Below are 24,588 nucleotides of genomic sequence, written 5' to 3' on the forward strand. Positions count from 1 at the left end.
TAGTTTATTTAATTATTTTATTGATAGGGTAGTGTTAGGTTTAATTATATCTTAGGTTAGGATTTATTTTACAGGTAAATTTGTAATTATTTTAACTAGGTAACTATTAAATAGTTCTTAACTATTTAATAGCTATTGTACCTAGTTAAAATAAATACCAAGTTGCCTGTAAAATAAATATTAATCCTAAAATAGCTATAATATAATTATAATTTATATTGTAGCTATATTAGGATTTATTTTACAGGTAAGTATTTAGCTTTAAATAGGATTAATTTATTTAATAAGAGTTAATTTATTTCGTTATATGTAAATTATATTTAAGTTAGGGGGGTGTTAGTGTTAGGGTTAGACTTAGCTTTAGGGGTTAATACATTTATTAGAATAGCGGTGAGCTCCGATCGGAAGATTAGGGGTTAATAATTGAAGGTAGGTGTCGGCGATGTTAGGGAGGGCAGATTAGGGGTTAATACCATTTATGATAGGGTTAGTGAGGCGGATTAGGGGTTAATAACTTTATTATAGTAGCGCTCAGGTCCGCTCGGCAGATTAGGGGTTAATAAGTGTAGGTAGGTGTCGGCGACGTTGTGGGGGGCAGATTAGGGGTTAATAAATATAACATAGGGGTCGGCGATGTTAGGGCAGCAGATTAGGGGTACATAGGGATAACGTAGGTTGCGGCGGTTTACGGAGCGGCAGATTAGGGGTTAAAAGTGTAATGCAGGGGTCAGCGATAGCGGGGGCGGCAGATTAGGGGTTAATAAGTGTAAGGTTAGGGGTGTTTAGACTCGGGGTACATGTTAGAGTGTTAGGTGCAGACGTAGGAAGTGTTTTCCCATAGGAAACAATGGGGCTGCGTTAGGAGCTGAACGCTGCTTTTTTGCAGGTGTTAGGTTTTTTTTCAGCTCAAACAGTCCCATTGTTTCCTATGGGGGAATCGTGCACGAGCACGTTTTTGATGCCGGCTGCGTCCGTAAGCAACTCTGGTATCGAGAGTTGCATTTGCGGTAAAAATGCCCTACGCTCCTTTTTTGGAGCCTAACGCAGCATTTGTTTTAACTCTCGATACCAGAGTTAAATTTATGGTGCGGCCAGAAAAAAGCCAGCGGAGCGTTAACAGCCCTTTTACCGCCGAACTCTAAATCTAGGCCTAAGAGTATAAATCAATACAATTAAAATATACTTTATTGTCAGAGTTCTATAATATACAGAAAAACATTCCGATAAACAAAGTTACAGGGAGAGTCCGCTTGATTTTTTTTTATTGTTTAAAATGATAGATAATGCATTTATTGCCTATTTCCCAGCTTTAAAGATTGCCTGTTTCTAAGCTCCATCAGGCCGCCCCTTAGATCAGTACTTTTTAAATCTTGCAGAACAGCTAGACAGTGCTACTTTATGTATGTCATTTAAAGGGACAGTCTACACCAGAATTTTTATTGTTCTAAAAGATAGATAATCCCTTTATTACCCATTTCCCAGTTTTGCATAACCAACACAGTTATTATAATATACTTTTAACCTCTGTGATTATACTGTATCTAAGCCTCTGCAAACTGCCCCTTTTTTCAGTTCTTTTGACAGACTTGCAGTCTAGCCAATCAGTGCCTGCTCCCAGATTACTTCACGTGCACGAGCACAGTGTTATCTATATGAAATATGTGAACTAACACCCTCTAGTGGTGAAAAACTGTTAAAATGCATTCTGAAAGAGGTGGGCTTCAAGGTCTAAGAAATTAGCATATGAACCTCCTAGGTTAAGCTTTCAACTAAGAATACCAAGAGAACAAAGCAAAATTGGTGATAAAAGTAAATTGGAAAATTGTTTAAAATGACATGCTCTATCTGAATCATGAAAGTTTATTTTGGCCTAGACTGTCCCTTTAAATAACATTGTGTTCACTCCCGTGGAGAATGATAATGGCAAGCACCAGCACTGATTAGCTAAAATGCAAGATTGCAAAAAAACACTGAGATAAGGGGCAGTCTACAGTAGCTCAGGTAACCATAGAAGTAAAAATTATATTAATATAACAGTGTTGGTTATGCAAAACTAATGAATGGGTAATAATGAGATTATCTATCTTTGTAAACAATAACAATTTTCAAGTAGACTGTCCCTTTAAAAATAGCAGCGCATATACACTTACAGAACAGAGCAGTTTCCTAGAAGACTACAACTCCCACAGTGCACTATGGTTCCCCTGTGTAGTTCACAACGATAAGTAAAACAGCACTAGACACATTTTCAGGTTATAGTAGGTACTGCATCTACACAAGCCTAGTTAGCAAACACAGAGGGTGCAGCTAAAAGGTACTGAGAGGAAAGAATTGATCCCTCCCCCTCAGTTCTACCATGTACGTCCTTTAGATTGTAGGTTCACAAGTCTTGTCGGTCATCTCATGTAAACTTGGTTTACAGCTATCAGTGATTCATTGGCAGGGCCCTCAATCCTTTATGATTCATGTAAATCTATTGTGATGATTTTAACCAAGCAATTTTTACCTAATGTTGTAGCATTGCATAATATATTGATTCTTTATAAATAAATGCTAATAATAATAATAGAATTTTATAATAGCGTCTGTTTTCTGCTAAACGCTTTTTCAATTGAGCAATCATTACAAAAGAGCTACAAAAAAGGGATTTATTAAAAAGAAATGTAACTGTAATTTTGCTAGGAAAACTTGAATTGTTTTACTTTCCAGGGACATATTATTTGAAAAGCACTTCAATATTTCTTTACCTTATCTCCTCTGCTGAGGCTAAATAGCTATAGATATAACAGAGTTACTACACTGGACAAACAATCCCTGTGTAGAATGTAACTGTTAGATTCCTGATACCTAGATAATACACTTTTTAATAAATACAGAAACTGAAAAAAAATGTTTTAGAGTTACATTACAAGAAAAGGGGGGAAAATAAACAATTAAATTAAAATGCAAAAAAAAAAAAATCACAACACATAATTAAATAAAATAATAAATTCAATTTGAGCTTTATGTCCCCAATGCACTTGTTATTAGCTCTTACTAAAAGCATATTTGGGGGAAAAAATGCATGTTTCTAGTCATAACTGAAATGCACCACTGTACATCTCAAATTTGACTTCTATAATATTTTAAAAACGTATATTTCTTACCCTACTAGAGCACTACCACCCTATGAGTTTAAATAAATGTTCCATTATAAGACCAATATTACAAATGCGTAAAACAAAAAGGGGTATTTGGTATTTTTGAAAAACAAAATATGTCTGTGACAAACAGGCATTATACAGCCTATAACCAATGCTCAAATAATTGTACTGATCTCTATAAGGTCACAGTCATGTTAAAGGGACATAAAGCGGAATGATAAAATGCACTTATATGCAAGAGGATTTTAGTATTGCACTATTGCTTGACTAGAACTATCTGTATAAACCCTGCAAACAGGTTAAACAAATAGTCCGCTCTGGATCAGTAGTGCACTGCTAGTTCTGGTCAAGCAATAACGCAATATTAAAATGCTTTAGAACACTAACACATTTAATTATTGTTCCTTATTGTGTTTTAACTAATATAAATGTTACAGTTGTGGCCACATTGTCAGACCTGTTTCTTTTTGGTGTATGGTGCCATGCTGTTCTTCCATCTCATCTTGTTCAGTCACTGCAAGGGTCTCAGTCTGAGGGGATAGCTCCATTACAAACCCCCAGGGAAAGCTGAAGGTTGAAGTGAGGCTTTGGGCAATGTTGCAGTGTGGCCAAGACCTTGGATAACGATATGGGACACTTAAAAAGAAGCGGAAGAGAGTGTGTCGCTTCCAACCTATGTGCCGCTCGAGCAGAAGAGGACGAAGTAAGCCACAGAAGAAGCAAACTGAAAATAAGAGATAATGATTACATTAGCTTGTGTCTGTGTTAATGATATCTAAACCTGCATACAATTTGCCATTTTGTATGCATAATATTAAATCACAGAAATAAATAAGTCATTAGGGTTGGCACGTTTATACAACACTTAGAAGCCAATGTCAGTAAAAACATGTAATTGAAATCTATATATGTAGAATCATTTTAAAACAATTATAAGAGCCATGGCTCATTAGCTCACAGGATTTGTAAAGCCTAGAGTATACAGCTGTCTTTAAAGGGAAACTAAATCCAATCCAATTAGTATTTTTGCTGTTTTGAAAGTTTATGCAATCATGGGATTTGGGAGAATATACATAATTCATGTTAACAGACATAGACTTCATTTAATGGGATACTAAAGACACATATTTTTCCATGATTCAGATAGAGCATGCAATTTTAAGCAACGTTCTAATTTGCTCCTATTATCATTTTTTCTTCATTCTCTTGCTATCTTTATTTGAAAAACAGCAATGTAAAGCTTAGGAGCCGGACTATTTTAGGTTCAGCACTCGGGATAGCGCTTGCTTATTGGTGGCGTTTCATTCCTGCTTTTAGCTGACAGTGTACCTCTTACCATGGAGCTATTCTACTATGCATTCCTCTATTCTCTTTTGATCTGTTGCCTGCTACCTCCTCATTATACTGTCTATTGTGCATAGATGGACAGATAAACACGTTATATGAGGTGTTTGTAGATGTTTGTGCAAGTGGTTTTTATTGAACTATATTGAACTCAGTGTGCAGTACAGCTAATAACAGGTCCTACTCACCACCCCATTAATAAAGAGCAGATCACAATCTCATTTTCTTGTTTTATTACTGCACATGTGCAATGCACCTGTCACTGCAAGTAAAACTGAGAATAGAAAGTAGCTTTCTATTCCCTGTTTATTAGTGACGAGTGCTTCCAGTGACAGCTGCACGTGACGTGTGCAGCAACATTACACACAACACTACTAAATACTGAGCAGTAAAATGTAAGTTACTAGGCTAAAGCCTGCCGCTTCCACCTTAAAAACATTGCTAAAATTAGACATTTCCTCACACAAGATACAACCAAGATTTTAATCCACTCTCTCATCCTTTCCCGCCTCGACTACTGCAATTCCATCCTCTCTGGTCTACCTAGCTGCCGCATAGCTACTTTACAATCCATTATGAATGCCTCCGCCAGGCTCATCTTCCTTACTCGTCGCTCTTCATCTGCTGCACCTCTCTGCCAATCCCTTCACTGGCTTCCTCTTGCCTCTAGGATTAAACACAAAATCCTCACCCTGACACACAAAGCCCTCAATTGCACTGCTCCGCCCTACATCTCAGAACTTGTCTCTAGATACTCTCCCTCCCGTCCCTTTCGATCAGCTCAGGATCTCCTCCTCTCTTGTTACTTCCTCACATTCACGTTTACAGGACTTCTCCAGACTGGCCCCCATCTTGTGGAATTCCCTGCCTCGCTCCATAAGACTCTCCCCTAGTTTTAACAGCTTCAAGCGCTCCCTAAAAACTCTACTATTCAGGGATACATACAACCAACACTAACCTTTCCTAACTCCATTGCTTTCCCCTTGAACCCCTTAGATTGTAAGCCTATGGGCCCAGCTGTTTACAGATCGCTTCATAAGAGCCGACTACAACAGTGAAACTCTCAGCAGGGCCCTCTACCCACTTGACCCCTACAAAAGCTATCCTGTACACCGACTATGTTTACAGCGCTGCGGAATCTGTTGGCGCTCTACAAATACCTGATAATAATAATAATAAAAGTTACTGTTTATGTCTTCTTTCACTAACAAACCTATTATCAGGAATATGAAACCACACTGTAAAAAGCTCACTCACTAAACCCTATAAATTAATACCAATTTACAAGCACCAATAAGGAATGTTAACTTGTACTACGGGGGGGAGACAAACTTGATAAAACTTAAAGATACATTGTACTCTAAAATGTTCTATCCTTTAATGTGTTCACAATGGTCCATTTTACCTCCTGGAGTATATTTAATTATTTCCACATGTATCCTTTACATTTATTTTGTTATTTCAAATAGCCAATTTTGCCTGTTGAAACTGCCCCCCTATACTGAAAATATGAATACCGATGTATTCTCTGTACAAAAGTTATTTAAACAGGTAGACAATATTATTAAGTAACCTGCATGTAGGGGGCATGAGAGACTTTGTATCTGAAATAGCTGGTTGTGCTCACTGAACCCCAGGCAGAATTAGCATTGCAATAAATTATTATGCGGCATGTTTAGAAGAAAAAAAAAACTGCACGTCTGCTTTTTCTGCATGCTCAGCCCATTTATATGCTTGTGTCATTGAGAACAATAGGTGATGGTTTTAGTGAGCAAAAATATCTGTTTAAAATAAAAAATGAAGCACAAGAACAATTTCCCAAACATTTTATAGTCTGCAGTAGGTATAAGAAGTAATTTGGAAAACATTAAGAGGAAACATTTACAGTACAGTGTTCCTTTAACCCCTTAATGACCACAGCAGTTTTCCATTTTCTGACCGTTTGGGACCAAAGCTATTTTTACATTTCTGCAGTGTTTGTGTTTAGCTGTAATTTTCCTCTTATTCATTTACTGTACCCACACATATTATATACCGTTTTTCTCGCCATTAAATGGACTTTCTAAAGATACCATTATTTTCATCATATCTTATAATTTACTATAAAAAAAATATAAAATATGAGGAAAAAATGGAAAAATACACACTTTTTCTAACTTTGACCCCCAAAATCTGTTACACATCTACAACCACCAAAAAACACCCATGCTAAATAGTTTCCAAATTTTGTCCTGAGTTTAGAAATACCCAATGTTTACATGTTCTTTGCTTTTTTTGCAAGTTATAGGGCAATAAATACAAGTAGCACTTTGCTATTTCCAAACCACTTTTTTTCAAACTTAGCGCTAGTTACATTGGAACACTGATATCTTCCAGGAATCCCTGAATATCCCTTGACATGTATATATTTTTTTTTAGAAGACATCCCAAAGTATTGATCTAGGCCCATTTTGGTATATTTCATGCCACCATTTCACCGCCGAATGCGATCAAATAAAAAAAATTGTTCACTTTTTCACACATTTTGTTACAAACTTTAGGTTTCTCACTGAATTTATTTACAAAAAGCTTGTGCAATTATGGCACAAATGGTTGTAAATGCTTCTCTGTGATCCCCTTTTTTCATAAATAGCAGACATATATGGATTTGGTGTTGCTTTTTGGTAATTAGAAGGCCGCTAAATGCCACTGCGCACCACACGTGTATTATGCCCAGCAATGAAGGGGTTAATTAGGGAGCATGTAGGGAGCTTGTAGGGTTAATTTTAGCTTTATTGTAGTGTAGTAGACAACCCTAAGTATTGATCTAGGCCCATTTTGGTATATTTCATGCCACCATTTCACCGCCAAATGCGAATAATTAAAAAAAAAAAGTTAAATTTTTCACAATTTTAGGTTTCTCACGGAAATCATTTACAAACAGCTTGTGCAATTATGGCACAAATGGTTGTAAATGCTTCTCTGGGATCCCCTTTCTTCAGAAATAGCAGACTTATATGGCTTTGGCGTTGCTTTTTGGTAATTAGAAGGCCGCTAAATGCCGCTGCGCATCACACGTGTATTATGGCTAGCAGTGAAGGGGTTAATAAGGTCGCATGTAGGGAGCTTGCAGGGTTAATTTTAGCTTTAGTGTAGAGATCAGCCTCCCACCTGACACATTACACCCCCTGATCCCTCCCAAACAGCTCTCTTCCCTCCCCCACCCCACAATTGTCCCTGCCATGTTAAGTACTGGCAGAAAGTCTGCCAGTACTAAAAAAAAAAGCTATCCTTGATAAAAAAATTTTTTAAAAAAGGCATATTTACATATGCTGCTCTGGAGGATCCCCCCTTAGCCCCCAACCTCCCTGATATCCCCCAGACAGCTCTTTAACCATCCCCTCTAACTTATTAGTAGCCATCTTTGGTACTGGCAGCTGTCTGCCAGTACCCAGTTTATAGTAAAATATTTGTTTTTTTTTATTTTTATAAATATTGTTCTGTAGTGTAGCTTGCCCCCCCAAAAGACCAACCCCCCACCCCACCCCCAGATCTCTTAGATCGAAAATACTTTCGATCTTTTTGCCCCTCACTGCAACTTTTTTCACATACTTTTTCTGTAGTGTATCGGTTCCCACCCGCTTCCTACCCGCGCGCGCCCGTGCGCACCCACTCGTGCACGTGCGCACACCCGCACGCACCCGGCGTTCCCGCCCACTATCCCGCCCCCCTCCACATCATACGGCCCATCGATGGCCGCCCACCCGCCTCCCAGACTGGCTCCCACCCACCAACAAAACCGGCCATCGATGTCCGGTGCAGAGAGGGCCACAGAGTGGCTCTCTCTGCATCGGATGGCCAAGGGGGGTTATTGCAGGATGCCTCGATTTTGAGGCATCACTGCAATAACCGGAAAGCAGCTGGAAGCGAGCAGGATCGCTTCCAGCTGCTTTCCAGACAGAGGACTTACGCCATACGTCCTCAGGCGTTAAGTGTATTTTTTTTGAGGACGTATGGCGTACGTCCTTGGTCGTTAAGGGGTTAAAGTCTCATAAATATAAAAAGGGACAGCAACATTAGCAGACTATGGAGGGGTATCAAATTTTCACCTTAATCTCTCCAAATCAGAGCTACTAAACATAACTGCCACGACACAGACCATAGACAAAATTAAATGCAATAGCTCTCTTCGTATCCAATAAACGCAGATCAAATATCTGGGTATATTTCTGACCAAAAATCCCTCAAACCTGTTCACGGCAAACTACAATACGTTACCAAAAAATATAGTGAGTGATTTGTCAGGCTGGAAAAATAAGACACTGTCATGGATAGGGCGAATACATGTAATAAAGATGAATATCCTCCCCCGCATACTATGCACTTTACAGACACTACCTATAGCTCTGCCCAAAGAATACATAAATCAGCTATAGAGCAACATTGATAAATTCATCTGGAATGGTGTACAACCTAGAGTGTCAAGAAAAACTCTTTACTTGCCCAGAGAGAGGGGGGATTGGGATTACCCGACATGCAAATATACAGATTGGCAGCTCTACTACAGAGAATCATAGACTGGAGCCACAACTCTAGCAACAAGCAATGGGTGCAACTAGATAGAGAGATTATAAAGATAGAAAATGTGGGGATCTTGGCTTGGCTACACCCGTCACAAAGACCAGACGCTATTCAAGATTTCCCACTATTAAAAGAGCTTTTCGCCCAATGGGAAATGATAACTAACACAAGCACACACATCACATCAAGGCCCTCACCTTTAACTCCACTTATACATAACCCAGATCTACCCTTCCTACCAATAATCAAAGCGGATAAACCAAACTTAATGCAATTAAAAGATTGTATATTGAGGAGCATAGCCCCAAGGGGAAAATTACTAACACAACATGACTGGATAAATAAATTTGGCGACAACCCAATGACTTGGTACACTCGTGCACAAACCGCTCACTTCCTAGCTACTCACAAACAACATCAGGACATGGTGCGTCAATTAACATCATTTGAGACACTATGTACATCAACTAACTATCCAAGGCATACTTTATCATCCCTATACCAGATCCTCACGTCTGGTTCATCAGACACTCTCCCAACCTACTGCTACAAATGGTCCACAGAGTTAGGCTTAAATATCATCCACAAAGAATGGTTAGGGATATTCAGTAACCACAAAAAGCCTCGGTATCAGCTAAAATTCAAGAGATGAACTATAAACTCTTATCAAGATGGTACCTCACTCCATTGCGACTTAAAAAAAATATATAAACACACTAATGGCCTATGCTGGAGAGGGCGTGGCGAGTTGGCTGATATGAAGCACATTTGGTGGGGATGTGACAGAGTGAGACCGTTCTGGGAGGAGGTAATTGCACAAATTAATAAAATACTGGCAACCAACGTGCCAGTGACTCCAGGATTGTTACTGTTCCACAAACTACCAAACACCAGGGACGACATAAAACAATTACTCCTATATGTAATGCTAAATAGTGCCAAAATCCTGATACCCCGGAAATGGAAATCACCTGAAGTTCCTAACATTACTGCCTGGAAGGCACAGGTTGAGAATATGCTTGTCCTTGAGAGATACTACTTTCTCAGGACGGGCAGTCTAGAAAAACATGAATACATGATAATGAGGTGGAATGCAAATAAAGATAGTTAAGAAATACCCTCGTCTCCCTTCCTTCACCGCTGCACTATACATAGACACACATTCAAGAAACAATATCAAACAGCACATTAGTTGAAACACCCTCTTAGATAGTCCATAACAGGGTCACTGGAGTCCATAGCAATTGACACGAATGGAGACATACACTCAGTCTCCCGCATAGCCACCGTACAGGGGGTTCCAACCCCAATTTGCCAGATCCACCTGCGACTCTATGATCGGAGTACATAACACCCCTTCTTCCCTACCCTGTCTCTCACAACTTTTTCTTCTTCTAATTTCAATTCAAATAAGGTGATATTGTCTTAGGAAATTTATTATTTATAATTTTTTGATAATATGTTTTAGGGCTTCTAATTACAATATTTAAATTGTTTTCATTATAACATTGAAAAAAGGAAAATGTAGAACTGATCTTAGCGGAAAGACACTAACAATGGTAGCCAATAAAGGCTCTAAGGTTTCTCTATACAGGATTAGTCAAGATTGTGACATATTTGGTTGTGAACCCTGTGTTTTTGTAATTTTTTCTTTACGATATATATTGTAAGGGTACATAATGTAAACCCAAATCCGCAATCAAGATGTCTGTGAAACTTATATTTCAATAAAGTTCTTTGGGGAAAAAAAGGGACAGCAAACACCTTGTAATTACAATACATTTCTGATGTGTTGCTATAGAATAAAATATAAGCCAAGTCCAAATTTTTACTGCAATTGTTTTTCAATAACCAGACTTCACCCACCATTTGGTTTAGTTAGCGGAGCCATTCTAGGCTTGAACCTGCAGACAAGGCTAGCCCCGGTCATAATGTTAGCGTAAAGTATATTGTTTTGCAGTCTGATATCTGTTAAAGCCAATCAGTGACATGCATGTAGCAGGGTTAGCCTTGATAAGCCAGCAGGGTGCATTTCAAGTTCTGAGATCACAAAAACACACAAATTTCAGAGCTAAATTAAATGAAAAGGGGGACAAATACGTAATGAAAGTATACTGCAAAAGTTATTTCATTATACATTACAATATTTTACATAACTTTTACATAACATTTCTGTCAGGAGGAATTTGAGGAAGCATTTTTTTTTTACAGAAATGGTGGTGGATTCATGGAATGAGCTTCCATTTGAGGTGGTAAACACAAAGATTGTAAAGGAATTCAAAAATCCCTGGGACATGAATAAGGCTATCGTAAGAAAAAAGTAACAAGTAATATGGGTAGACTTGATGGGCCTTTTTCTGGTTCTTATCTACCGTCAAATTTTATGTTTCTATGACAATTTAAAGTGGTTTACTGTCCCTTTAATGATAAGTCACAGCTTCCTGGATTTGTCAAGGAAAACTGTACTCCATACCACTTTGAAACTTAAAATTGTTTATTTCTTATTTGTGGCTTGAGTATACTCTTTGAATGGGAAATAACCTTAGAAGCTTTTATAGGCCAACTTCCATCATACTTTTAAATTGAATGCCATGGAGATAGGGGGTGTCAAATGTAGAAATTAACACTAATGGTAACTATTTACGGGGTCTATTTTTAATCTACTTCCTACGTAATATTTGCATATAGGCCAGAATCAACAGCAAACATTTTCTGTCCTATAATTTGTGTACAAATTAGCTCTGCAACTTCTGAGGGCAAACTACTTTGTCTAAAGTTAAAAATGGTCAGCAATGAAAAGGGATCTACATTTACCTCTCATCTCACATACGTTTCTTGCTTATGTCTGCTCTTTGATTTTACATTCCATTTGCGGATGGACGCTTTCTTAGATTCCTACAAAATAAAGAAATAAAAATCAGGAGTTAAAGAAAAGAGAAAGAAATTTTCTAAAATAAAAACTGTATATAGCCAGAAATAACAAAAGCTGTCTTTTATAGACCAGAACTACAAGGAAGAGTTTGCATCAAATTTGCACTGAGGGCAGGATTTCTGAAAGCCAGGTTTTTTAACTTCAGTCTACAACCAGGGATGACCAATCAGATCCAAAGAGGGAGGTCAGGTTTAGTTAAAATAAGCCAGCAACACGCATTATGGGCCAGAATACAAGTGGCGCCCTATTTAACGCTTGAGCATAAACTTCGATAGAACTAAGGTTTTGCATGCGTACTGTAGTGCACATATTACAAGTTGAAAGTAAAAAGATAGAACGCGAGCATAACCCAACGCTAACTGACCAAAGGACTTTTTCTACAGCGTTAACATATTCTCCCTTTAGACGTCATATATAAGATGGATGGGATGGCGCTAAAAAAGCTTGATAAAACACCACACCTATTTCTGTATATAAAAGACTAAATGGTGAACAAATATATAGAAACACTGGGTTAATAATATAATAAAATTATTTATTATCTAACATGAAATCAAAAGAGTATAAAATTTAAAAAAAACATTTAATTTATAATAGGGACATCTCCCCAAATGTAACCAAATTGCCACCTTATGTCCGTAATGTAAATTCGTGTCAACTTTGTGTTGTGTTATTCCCGAATAAAACAATGTCTCAATTTGTTTCAAAGATGATAATTAAAGGCAAGGATGAGACTTCAATGACTGTACTCAGACATGTATAATGTTAAAAACAATCCCAGGATTGTAAACAGCCAAAATGTACCAAGTTCACAAGGCTTTGGTTATAGGGCACTTTATCGCTCTTTCTTATACAGCTTTATCGGTCTGTTCAAAAGTCAGGAGCTAATCTTACCTGCATCCAGCAGGTCCGAGCTTACAGTACAATTGTTTGCTCTGCTGGCTGTTCAGAACCAAAGTGTTACCTTTTTAGGCATGCATCCGTGACTGCCGTGGTTCAATCTTTATCTGGCGTTTTCCTGCGTCTGTTGCAGGTCTCTCATTCCGACTTGGTTGTGTTCCTATAGAAGGCTCAGAAGCCCGGTGGTCTGTGTCTGGTATTTACCTGTATCGGTAGCAGGTCTGTCCTCCCAGCACAGCTCTATTCTTATGGACGGCTTAGAAGCCCGATGGTCACCGTGGGCGTGTCTGTATGTATCCGCTTTTTGGAAAGAAAAAGTCCCACACTTAGCATGTATCACGCGCGGTTCAGCTAGGTACCTAGATATAAGATAAAGCAGAAAAAAGGTTCGTTCTTTTGACAGGAAAATCAGCTTTTTTTCTACGCTTTTCACCCGTTCCTCTGGGCTTGAATATCTTGAAAAAGCCCAGAGGAACGGGTGAAACGCGTAGAAAAAACAGCTGATTTTCCTGTCAAAAGAACGAACCTTTTTTCTGCTTTATCTTATATCTAGGTACCTAGCTGAACCGCGCGTGATACACATTAAGTGCGGGACCTTAATGGAACTGGCGGCCGATGTCCCATTTGGAACAGCACAAGTAGTGACCAACACAAGCAGCATCCGGTGAGTAAAAAGTGCTGAATGCAATATCATACACACCAAGATAAAAAATAGTCTGATCGCACTAAGGGACATTACATTTCATAATAGACTCTATATTGCAGAAGGACAAACGAAAGACATTAATAGCGCCACTAACAATTATTTCACATGAGCGCTTTAACACTGCACTTGCCATCCCCTTTTACATGCTCAAAAACGCTTAGCCCACAAGGTCCTAACTAGCCCAACAGCAATTACAGGCAGAACTGAACATGCCAGCAGAGGATTGAAACAGCATATACTCCAGTAAAAGGGTAGATGGACAAAAAGCCTAATCAGGAGTTTCAGATAACAATACAGTGACGCACTTATAATTTAGGCACAAGGCCTGTTGCTTACAAGCTACACTTTACAGGCTGGTATCCCACTGACTCTTTGGGACAAGATAAAAGAAGCTTTTATTAAGCAGCTGATAAGGAGTCATCAAAGATATAGTTCTCAAATACCACAGAACTACAGTCTAATCAAATCGCACCACTGTATACCTCAATAACTACCATCTGGGCTACCTTTCCTATTTATTCATCAGGCACTTACCACCATCCCTTTTCCCGTTACACTAAGTGGTCACGGGTCATATCCCCATTACCTTTTCCCGTTATCACCCTGTGAGGGTTAAATCCCCCTGGAAGTATAGTGCCAACCGCTACTACAATACTAACCACCAAAAAAAATAAAAATAAATAGCAACATAGGCCACAATGTCACAAAGAAAAAATCTTCGACAGGACAGACCACAAAAGACACCGCAAAACAGCCAAAGCACAGTTCACACCTTTTTTAAACAAGCAGACCTCAATTCCAAATCCAAGGAAGCTGAGGATCTACAAGTTACTATAGCAGAAGACCCAGATCAAGATACCACACAGACCAAAATGGATGATAGAACAACTATTAACCAGACACCTGAAGACGACACTCCAATCACATATCAAGCAATGGCAGCTGTAATTGAACAGGTCAAAGCATGTATTAAAGATGAGTGTGCAGATCTTAAAAAAGAGATAACAGACCTTGGTCATAGGGTAGACACTCTAGAGGAGCATGAATATGTGGTCTCACAAAAACTAGCGAATCTTACCACCAACCAAACACAACAACTCCAGCATCTGACTGACTTAGAAGATAAAATTGATGACTTGGAGAATCGTACAAGAAGAGGAAATCTTCGCTTCCGAGGAATTCCTGAAGCAGTTACAAACCACGAAATTAGTGACTATTTGCAAGCACTATTTAATGAGATCCTAGGAAATGACACATCAGATAATGAGGAGATCCCCCTAGACAGAGCGCACCAGGCACTTCGCCCAAAACCTCCAGATGATCTGCCTCCAAGGGACATTATAGTCCATTTCCAGAATTACAGACAAAAAGAAGAAATATACAATGTTGCAAGGAAAAACCAAATCATCAACTTCCAAAGCCACAAAATTCAAGTATTTCAAGATCTATCCCAAAGAACCCTTCAGAAGAGAAGAGACTTTCAGCCTTTAACATCACATCTAAGGTCACTACACATTCCATATCGATGGGGTTTCCCCACCTCGGTCATAGTTATGAAGAATGGTAAGAAAATTGAATGCTCCTCTATGACAGAAATCAACAGATTTTACAACCTACTAAACATCAACCCACCTGATAGCGGGAGCTCTTCATCTCCCCATGCTCGACAAGACAAGTTGGAAAATCCCAAATCTCAAAGAAGGCCAGGGCCTGATACCAACAATAAACAATCCAAAAGACGACAGATATCTCAAAACAACACTAGCAACGTGGACACAGACTTTCCAGGATGAGTAACTATAACTGTCCAATTGTTTTCTTTATAATTATAGTTCATCTTACAAATCAATAGTTATATTATAGAGACTTGATAATACCACACCTCTTTGAACTAGCCAAGAGGGGATAGAGGACTATTTCTTCATTGATAATTAAAATGAGGGTCCTATTAGAAAAACACAGGCACATCAATGTTGTTGAAACGAATTTACTTGAACTGTAAAAAAAAAAGTTTTATGCATTTTATGTTGAAAAGTTTATTTGAATGTAATTTCTCAAGTTTATTAACACTTAGCAAATTTAATTGAGTTCAATTTACTATATGCTGACCAATAGGTTTTAAATGATAATATGCTATACGAGATACCTATCACTTCACTACAGTATTATGATACTCATATAGATGTTCCCCTACACCTCATTAACACACTTTGGTCCATCAAACACCACGTATAGAAGCAGATATTCATACCTCTCCCTAGACCGCCACTCATAGTCCAATAATCATTCCTTTACAATTTGATGATCACTACCTAATCTTATCACCCTAAACAGAAACAGAACAAATGTGTGGTTGTTTCAGCACTTACATATTTTGTAATAACTACTAAATTCCCTTATATTATTCCCTTATAATACCCTGTTATAGAAATACTGTTGTCTATGTCACTAGTGCAAGAATTATAATGATTGCCTATTGAGATACGAATCCAGGAAACGGCACGGCTAAGAAACACAGTAAATGCACCGTGAAGTAGATAAAGACCTACTTCCTATTGCTCAATTTTAGATTAATGCAGGATATCAGATAGCAGATCACTAATAGACTGAATGTAGAATTTTTATACAGCTCCACACTCTTCAAACACCCGGTCTGTAAAACATAGCTCCCAAACTAAATTTGAAAAAGTAGCTATTGTCAGATTTGCTAATACAGCTGATATTGTTATTGCTATAAATACTCTTATCTATACTAATCTTATTCTCTAACATTATACCCTTCCTTTTCCTTTACCCACCCAAATCCCTTCCTTTCTCATAGGTTTCCTTCTTGGTCCTGTACGTACCCAGACTGTAGGCAGGAATATAATCAATACCCCCCAGTGTCCTAGTGGGTCCCCACAAAACATCCGGCTTCTCTACACATAGTACCAAAGTCTAGGATGACTCAGTCACCTCATTTCAAAACAGGTAATATACACATAGCTACACAAAATGTCAAAGGTTTCCTCTCAGCAGAGAAGAGATCGATCACATTTCATGACTTTTACAAAAGAAAAATAGATATTACAATGACTCAGGAAACCCATTTCAAGAAAAATCACGAACCTACGTTATCTAAAAGATATTTTGATCAACACTTTTGCAGCTCAGGTACACAAAAAAGAATGGAGTTAGCATCTCATTTAGACGAAATTTTCACTTTGAACTACTACAGAAACACTCTGATAAAGAAGATAGAATCTTGATCCTAGTAGGCTTATGTTATGGAGCCCCAGTAACTCTAGTTAACATTTATGCCCCGAACAAACCTACCCCGCATTTCTATAAACCTCTTATCAACTCAATATTAGATATAGCTAAAGGCCCGATTATTGTTGGAGGAGACTTCAACTTTCCCTTAAATCCAATATTAGACACATCAACTGGGAGATCCTATCTACGGAACAACACCCTCAAAGCCAACTACACGGCTTTACAAAACATTAACCTCTTTGACACTTGGAGAATAGTACACGTAGACAAGAGAGACTATACCTTTTTCTCACATCTACAACACTCCTACTCCAGGTTAGATTATATCCTATGCGATCAAACCCTCCTCTCAACTCTCATTCATTCAAAGATCACTCATACCTCATGGTCGGACCATAGCATGGTCTCTACTATCTTTAAATGGTCTAATAAACCACGTAATACATTTAACTGGAGACTGAACGACCACTTACTTACTGACCAGGAAACTGTAGAAGACATTAGTAAACACACAGACGAATATTTTTTACTAAACAAACCTGAAGATACATCCATGGCAAATAACTGGGAGGCTTACAAATGCTTCATCCGTGGAGTTATAATGAAACACAATGCCCAACAACGTAAAAAGCATACGGCCCAATACATCACTCTGACTGGAGAACTTTCCACCTGCGAGGCGGCTCTTAGAGCAGACCCCACCTCTACCCCTAACCTAACTAATTTAACAAAGGCAAGAGAAAACCTTAATAATTTTCTTATACAGAAAGCCCATATGAGAGCGATGACTACTAAGTCTAAGTTCTTTGTAGAGAGCAATAAAGCAGGTCGATTGCTAGCCAGATCTCTCAAAAAACGAAGAATCTCCAATTTTATTAAAACAACCAGAGACCACACAGGGAGGAACATTCATACAAACGAAGAAATCACTAAAGCGTTTGTCTCTTATTACACGAACTTATACAACATACAAGACACTACAACAATAGACAAAACAGAAAACTTAAGGTCATTTCTATCCGCTATAGATACACCGAACATTACTGATGAGAATAAACATTTGCTAGATTCCCCTATCACCCATCGTGATATTACTTTAGTAATACAATCACTGCCGAACGGCAAATCCCCGGGTCCAGATGGCCTTACAGCAAAATTCTACCAACTCTTACAGAAACAGATAAGTCCTCATCTCCTATCACTCTACACTGATATAGATTGCGGAATTACTCTCCCTAGTTCACTTCTGGAGGCAATGATTACGGTTGTTCCCAAACCGGGCAAATCCAGAGACATAGTAGGTAACTATAGACCGATATCGCTCATAAACATAGATATGAAAATCTATGCGAAAATTTTAGCCAACCGTCTGAGCATGATATTACCTGATATAATACACCCTGATCAAGTGGGCTTTATTAGAGGACGGGAGGCGAAAGACAATACCATAAGATTGCTCCATTCACTACACCATGCAGCCTATAACAATATACCACTGGTTTTGCTCTCCACTGATGCTGAGAAGGCTTTTGACAGGGTAGACTGGCAGTTCATGTGGTCCGCCCTGTCAAAATTTGGCCTTTCAGAAATATTTATTACTAGAATACAGGCCTTATACCACAATCCAAATGCCAAAGTTAGAATAAACAACACCATTTCGCAGCCCTTCCCTATTTCCAATGGCACTCGCCAAGGATGCCCGCTTTCCCCACTGCTATTCGCTCTTACGGTTGAAATCCTGGCGATACAAATCAGAAACAATCAACATATTCAAGGATTGAAATTTGGTAATATTACTCAGAAATGCCTTCTGTTTGCCGATGATGTGATCCTCACATTACAATCTCCAAATGTCTCCCTACCGGCCCTCATAGAAACACTAGAAAGATATAAAACAGTATCCAACTTCTCCATCAATATGGAGAAGTCGGGACTGATGCCAATTAATCTAACATCCGAGGAAATAGAGTCCATATCACAGCAAACAAATTTCGCACTAACATACAAACTTAAATATTTGGGCTTAGTGATCCCCAAAGACACACACAAACTATTCTCTGATAACTATACTACCCTCCACAACAGAATCAAGAGCTTGTTAGACTCATGGCATAGGCAAGGACATCTATCATGGTTAGGCCGAATAAATACGGTAAAAATGATGATTATACCCAAATACCTGTATTTATTCCAAACCCTACCTATGACTATACCTAAATCTTATCTTCAAACACAGCAAAAGATGATAAATACTTTTATCTGGTCACATAAACGTCCGAGAATAGCCCAACACACATTATACCTTAGTAAAGAGGACGGAGGCCTTAATGTCCCCAACTTAGCGAACTACTATAAAGCGACACATCTAACTAGAATAGTGGCCTGGAATCACTCCGCACCCTCAAATATATGGATACAAATAGAGAGCCATCTATCACAAAATAATCTCATGAGAGATTTGCCCTGGATCCCTAAAGACTCTAGACCTCATATTACACAACACAATGAATATATTAAAACTACCCTAGCAATATGGGACGAATTGATCACACATACAAAAGGAATATCAACACCAGTATCCCCCTTAACCCCTATTCTACACTATCATATATTTTTAAAACATAGCTTACACACCCATGTCAACGAAAACAGACTCTTTACAATTCTACCAATATACCTAATAACTACTCCAGAGGGAGTAAAAGACAGACTTTCACTTAGTGAAGAACTGGGACCTCCATTTCACAACTGGTACGCATATCTTCAAACTAGACATGCGATTAACCACAGCCCACACAGAGTAGAAATCCTAAGACCACTGACTAAATTTGAGCAGCTGTGCACTAACCTGAAAAATGTTAGAGCTCACCTCTCACAGATATATAAAATCCTTAGAGGCTCTTTTCCTGAGAAACGCCCGACATACCTAATGAGATGGTCAGACGAACTTCACACAGAGATAGATCCTGAGTCCTGGAAACGCGGGTTTCGCCATACCCACACCTCTTCCACCTCACTAATCATGTCTGAACTAAATTACAAAATACTAGCCAGGTGGTACTTAACCCCTCAGCGACTACGAGTCATCTACCCCTCAGCCTCCCCCAATTGCTGGAGGAGATGTGGAGATATGGGTACCTTAACACACATCTGGTGGACATGCCCAAACTTGGGGGACTTCTGGCCCCAGATAGAAAGGCACATAAACGAAACACTAGGTACAGACATTGCGCTCTCACCACAGATAGTTCTTCTCAACCACATCCCAAAAATTACCTGTCTTTATCGCAGGAAACTTTTACTCTTAATGATAACCTGTGCAAAAAAATTAATACCTAGACTATGGAAAACACAAGACATACCCACTATTGCGCAATGGAGATCAGAGGTTACTCATGTCCTCACGCTAGAGAAAATGCACTATTGTTATCAGGGTAAACCAGACACAATATTAAACATTCAACTCATCTGGGAACAAAACTGTTAAAATCTCACATAAACTACTCCTGAATAAATGGTCGTACGGGAACAACCAGTAAGGAGACCTACCCCCTCCCACCTTCCCTAAATCCACTAACCTTTTCTTTTCTCCACCTCTCTCTGTAACTGCATTCCTACTTAATTAACAATATCTACAAATTCTGTTGTTACTAATAGCTTGGAAAATACCCAGAAAGTTTGGTCTTTGACAGAACGAGACAATAACCTTCACTAAATATATTATGATGATATTTTTTTGTATTGATAATGCAAATGTTAATGTTTGTCATTGTACCGACTTTCAATAAAAATTATTTGAACAAAAAAAAAGAATAGAGCTGTGCTGGGAGGACAGACCTGCTACTGATACAGGTAAATACCAGACACAGACCACCGGGCTTCTGAGCCTTCTATAGGAACACAAACAAGTCGGAAGGAGAGACCTGCAACAGACGCAGGAAAACGCCAAATAAAGATTGAACCACGGCAGTCACGGATACATGCCTAAAAAGGTAACACTTTGGTTCTGAACAGCCAGCAGAGCAAACAATTGTACTGTAAGCACGGACCTGCTGGATGCAGGTAAGATTAGCTCCTGACTTTTGAACAGACCGATAAAGCTGTATAAGAAAGAGCGATAAAGTGCCCTATAACCAAAGCCTTGTGAACTTGGTACATTTTGGCTGTTTACAATCCTGGGATTGTTTTTAACATTATACATGTCTGAGTACAGTCATTGAAGTCTCATCCTTGCCTTAAATTATCATCTTTGAAACAAATTGAGACATTGTTTTATCTGGGAATAACACAACACAAAGTTGACACGAATTTACATTACGGACATAAGGTGGAAATTTGGTTACATTTGGGGAGACGCCCCTATTATAAATTAAATGTTTTTTTTTAAATTTTATACTCTTTTGATTTCATGTTAGATAATAAATAACTTTATTATATTATTAACCCAGTGTTTCTATATATTTGTTCACTATTTAGTCTTTAATATACAGAAATAGGTGTGGTGTTTTATCAAGCTTTTTTAGCGCCATCCCATCCATCTTATATATTTTGTTTATGTGTTTAACTCCACTTTGGGGAAGTGGATGTGGGATTGGCTAGGATAAATACTTTAGGTACTTAGCGCTGTATTTTTGTATATTGCCTCCCTTTAGACGTCGTCAGAGAGCGCAGAAGAAAAAAAACCTAACAACTATCACTCGCACGTTATCCAAACAGGAGTTATTCATTATTCACATTCCAGTGTTCTTCACTTACAGAACAATGTTATTTTTATGGTAAATATATATTTCTATAAATATATGTATATACCTATACATCTATTCCTATAGATATATAGGTATAGATATCTATTTTACATTAACATTATCAAATATGCAAATAAATATACTGTATATTAAATACAAATTTAAAAAAAAATCTATGTGAGGAGCATAGGAATTGAAAATATGCATAATGTGATTCATGTTTTGCGATTTAGGTCTAAGGGGGTAATGGCGCACATGAAAAATTACTAATCTTAAGGCGTGTTTTTGAAATAGTAAATATAAAATATTAATTATTAAAAATGTGACATACTGTAAAGAAAAAAAACACACATATATATATATATATATATATTCTATGGATTATTTAGAATTTTCTACAGTATGCATACTTTAATAATTATTACTAAAATAAATTATATTCTGTATTTAATACTTCAAAAACGTGCTTTAAGACTAGTAATTCTTCATTTGAGCTAACCCAACACCGCGTTAGACTTAAATCGCAAAACTCAAATCTTGTTACGCATATTTTCTATTCTTATGTTCTTCACATAGAAAAACAATATTTTTATTATTAAATATAAATTTCTATATTATTGCATAATGTTAAAGTAAAATAAAGAATATTTTAGGTTTTTATTTTTTAAAAAATGTTGCTTTTTTTATAAAAACAAACTGTACAAAGTTACAAAAGGTTACGTTGGTGGGAGTGGGGTGTTAGAAGAAAACCGGCCCTGAAAAGAGCCTTTACATTGTGGTCTATGGGGACTGTGCGTTCCCAGTAAATATATATGTATATGCTTATAAACATATAGATTTATGCGTTTATATGTGTATATACACATATAAACACATAAATATTTATGTATATATTCATATATATTTATATCTGCTGACTATAGCGGCACAAACTACCCCCTTCACTGCGCTAGGTTCTCATGCTGTGTCTCACCATAATTTTACATGCAGCTAACTTGTTTACAGCCCTACCGATCAATTTGGACTATATGACCCAAATGGCATAAACACAACTTTCTTAAAGGGACATCGTTCATGATTCAGACAGAACACAAACATTTAAACAACATTCCAATGTACTTCTTTTATCTAATTTGCTTAATTCTCTTTGTATCCTTTGATGAATAGCATATCTATATAGGTTCAGAAGCTGGGAGCTAACTACTGGTTGGTGGCTACATATATCTTGTGATTGGCTAACCAATCTGTTCAGCTATTCCCCAGTAGTGCATTGCTGCTGCAGCTGCTTCAACAAAGGATTCCAAGAGGATGAAGCAAAATTGAAAAAATAATTAAATTGGACAGTTGTTTGCATGTGTAACTGTATGCTCTAGCTGAATCATAAAAGAAAATGTTTGTGTTTAATGTCCTTTTAAATGAAAGGCTTGGAAACATAAACAAAAGGGTGTGCGTGTGTTAAATTAACTAATGTTGTTGCTGCATTAGTTGCAGAGTTCACTTTAGAAGTCACTTGATTTATGTAAAGTACTGAGTACTGAAACTTGCAAGGCCACAACTAGAAACAAACAAGTCTAACCCCATCATCAGCACAATTAAAAACGAATGTATTCCTAGTAAGCAAATTATTGCACAATTCACAGTTTCCAATTCTGCAAACACGTTGTTTCTATTAGATAGCAATAATATAACACACTTACTGGTATACAGCTCTGTAAGGCGCTCCTCCCACACTGCAATAAAACTACAACTCCCTTAATGCAATTCTTTCAGCTCCCATTTCCTAGGAGTTTCTGTAGCTCACTCGAGGTAACAGCGCTGCTCTAGGATGTGAGGTAGTATTAAGTACTGCACCGCACTGTGAAGCCTGCTATGTTTACATTGCACTGGTATTACTTCAAAACACGTGTTTTGTTTCTGCTGAGGAGTATTGCTCATGTGATGTTCCCCTTTCCTGATAGATGGCTCTGGTTGTGTGTGTGTTCTTGAAAATGTGTAGTAGCTACTTATATGTTATGACCTATCAGTGGCTGTGTTTATTTACATGAGTTAACAGATTAATTTTCATAAGCACCATCTTAACAGTATTTTCTCAGTGTCATTGACAGTGGAACAACAAAAAATCTATAGACACTGTATATCGTGTGTTTTTTTTTCTATTAAAGCGATAGTAACCACCGATTTGTATATAAAATACTTAGTTATAAGTAATTAAACTAATTTGTAATAATTTTTCATTATTTATTGTGTCCCATTTCCATGCAATTTAGCTTTGAAAATTGAGCAATTTCTAATTCTCAGAGCTTGAAATACACCCTGCTGACCTCTTAAGGCTAACTCTTCCTCATATCTGCCCTAATTGGATTTATCAGATAACAAGTGGAAAACAGTACTTTATTGCTAGCATTATGATGTTGCTATCTATCCTTGTCTGTGTACTAAAGCTCACATTGGTTCTTAGATTAGCTATTGAAAAATAAGTGCTAAAAGCAAATTGTTATTGCATTAAAATCACATTTGAAGGGATAGGAAACCCCAACATTTTCTTTCATGGTTGGGATAGAACATACCATTTTGAACAATTTTCCAATTTAATTATTTTATCAAATTTGCTTAAAGAGACAGTAAACTTAAAAAATAATGTTAAGAGCAGAAAAACCAAGACCTGATCAGAAGAGCCTGGAGAGGAGACCAGGTAAGTACAACTTTGGGGTCGATCCGATATAAAGCGTCGCCCGCAAAAGCCGGCGACGCCAATATTTGCGCGGATTTGGTATCACATATACGGCGTAACCTAGAAGTTACGCGCGTATATTTCTGCCGTCGCCCGCAGTTTTTTGGGCCATAGGCAGGTATACCAAACCCGCGCAGTTTGGTATCCAATATGCAGCGTAAGGACTTACGTGGCGAAAATGGAGAAAACTTACTCCATTTTCACCTCGCCACAAAAAGCAGCCGTAAGAAGCCTTACGCTGACTATTGGAGCCCCGTAACTCCCTAAACTAA

At 37.9% G+C, this 24,588-nt stretch overlaps 1 protein-coding gene across 2 annotated transcripts in view; it reads right to left on the reverse strand.

Moving 5' to 3' along the window:
* The window catches only part of LOC128656660 (uncharacterized), a 110,895-nt gene extending 87,583 nt beyond the window's left edge, over nt 1–23,312 (reverse strand). Inside the window, exons 1-3 of one of the 2 annotated variants that reach the window (XM_053710683.1) lie at nt 23,283–23,312; nt 11,862–11,942; nt 3,601–3,867 (exon numbers count right to left, since the gene is read on the reverse strand). In XM_053710683.1, coding sequence (XP_053566658.1) covers nt 3,601–3,867; nt 11,862–11,868 — 274 coding nt within the window. In that variant the 5' untranslated portion in view covers nt 11,869–11,942; nt 23,283–23,312. Of the gene's footprint in view, nt 1–3,600; nt 3,868–11,861; nt 11,943–23,282 lie in introns of those variants that run through there. The other variant, XM_053710684.1, reaches the window with a different exon arrangement.
* Nucleotides 23,313–24,588: the final 1,276 nt, after the last annotated feature.

The sequence above is a fragment of the Bombina bombina genome, chromosome 4 (assembly GCF_027579735.1).
Source record: "Bombina bombina isolate aBomBom1 chromosome 4, aBomBom1.pri, whole genome shotgun sequence".
In the NCBI taxonomy this organism is placed as follows: domain Eukaryota; kingdom Metazoa; phylum Chordata; class Amphibia; order Anura; family Bombinatoridae; genus Bombina; species Bombina bombina.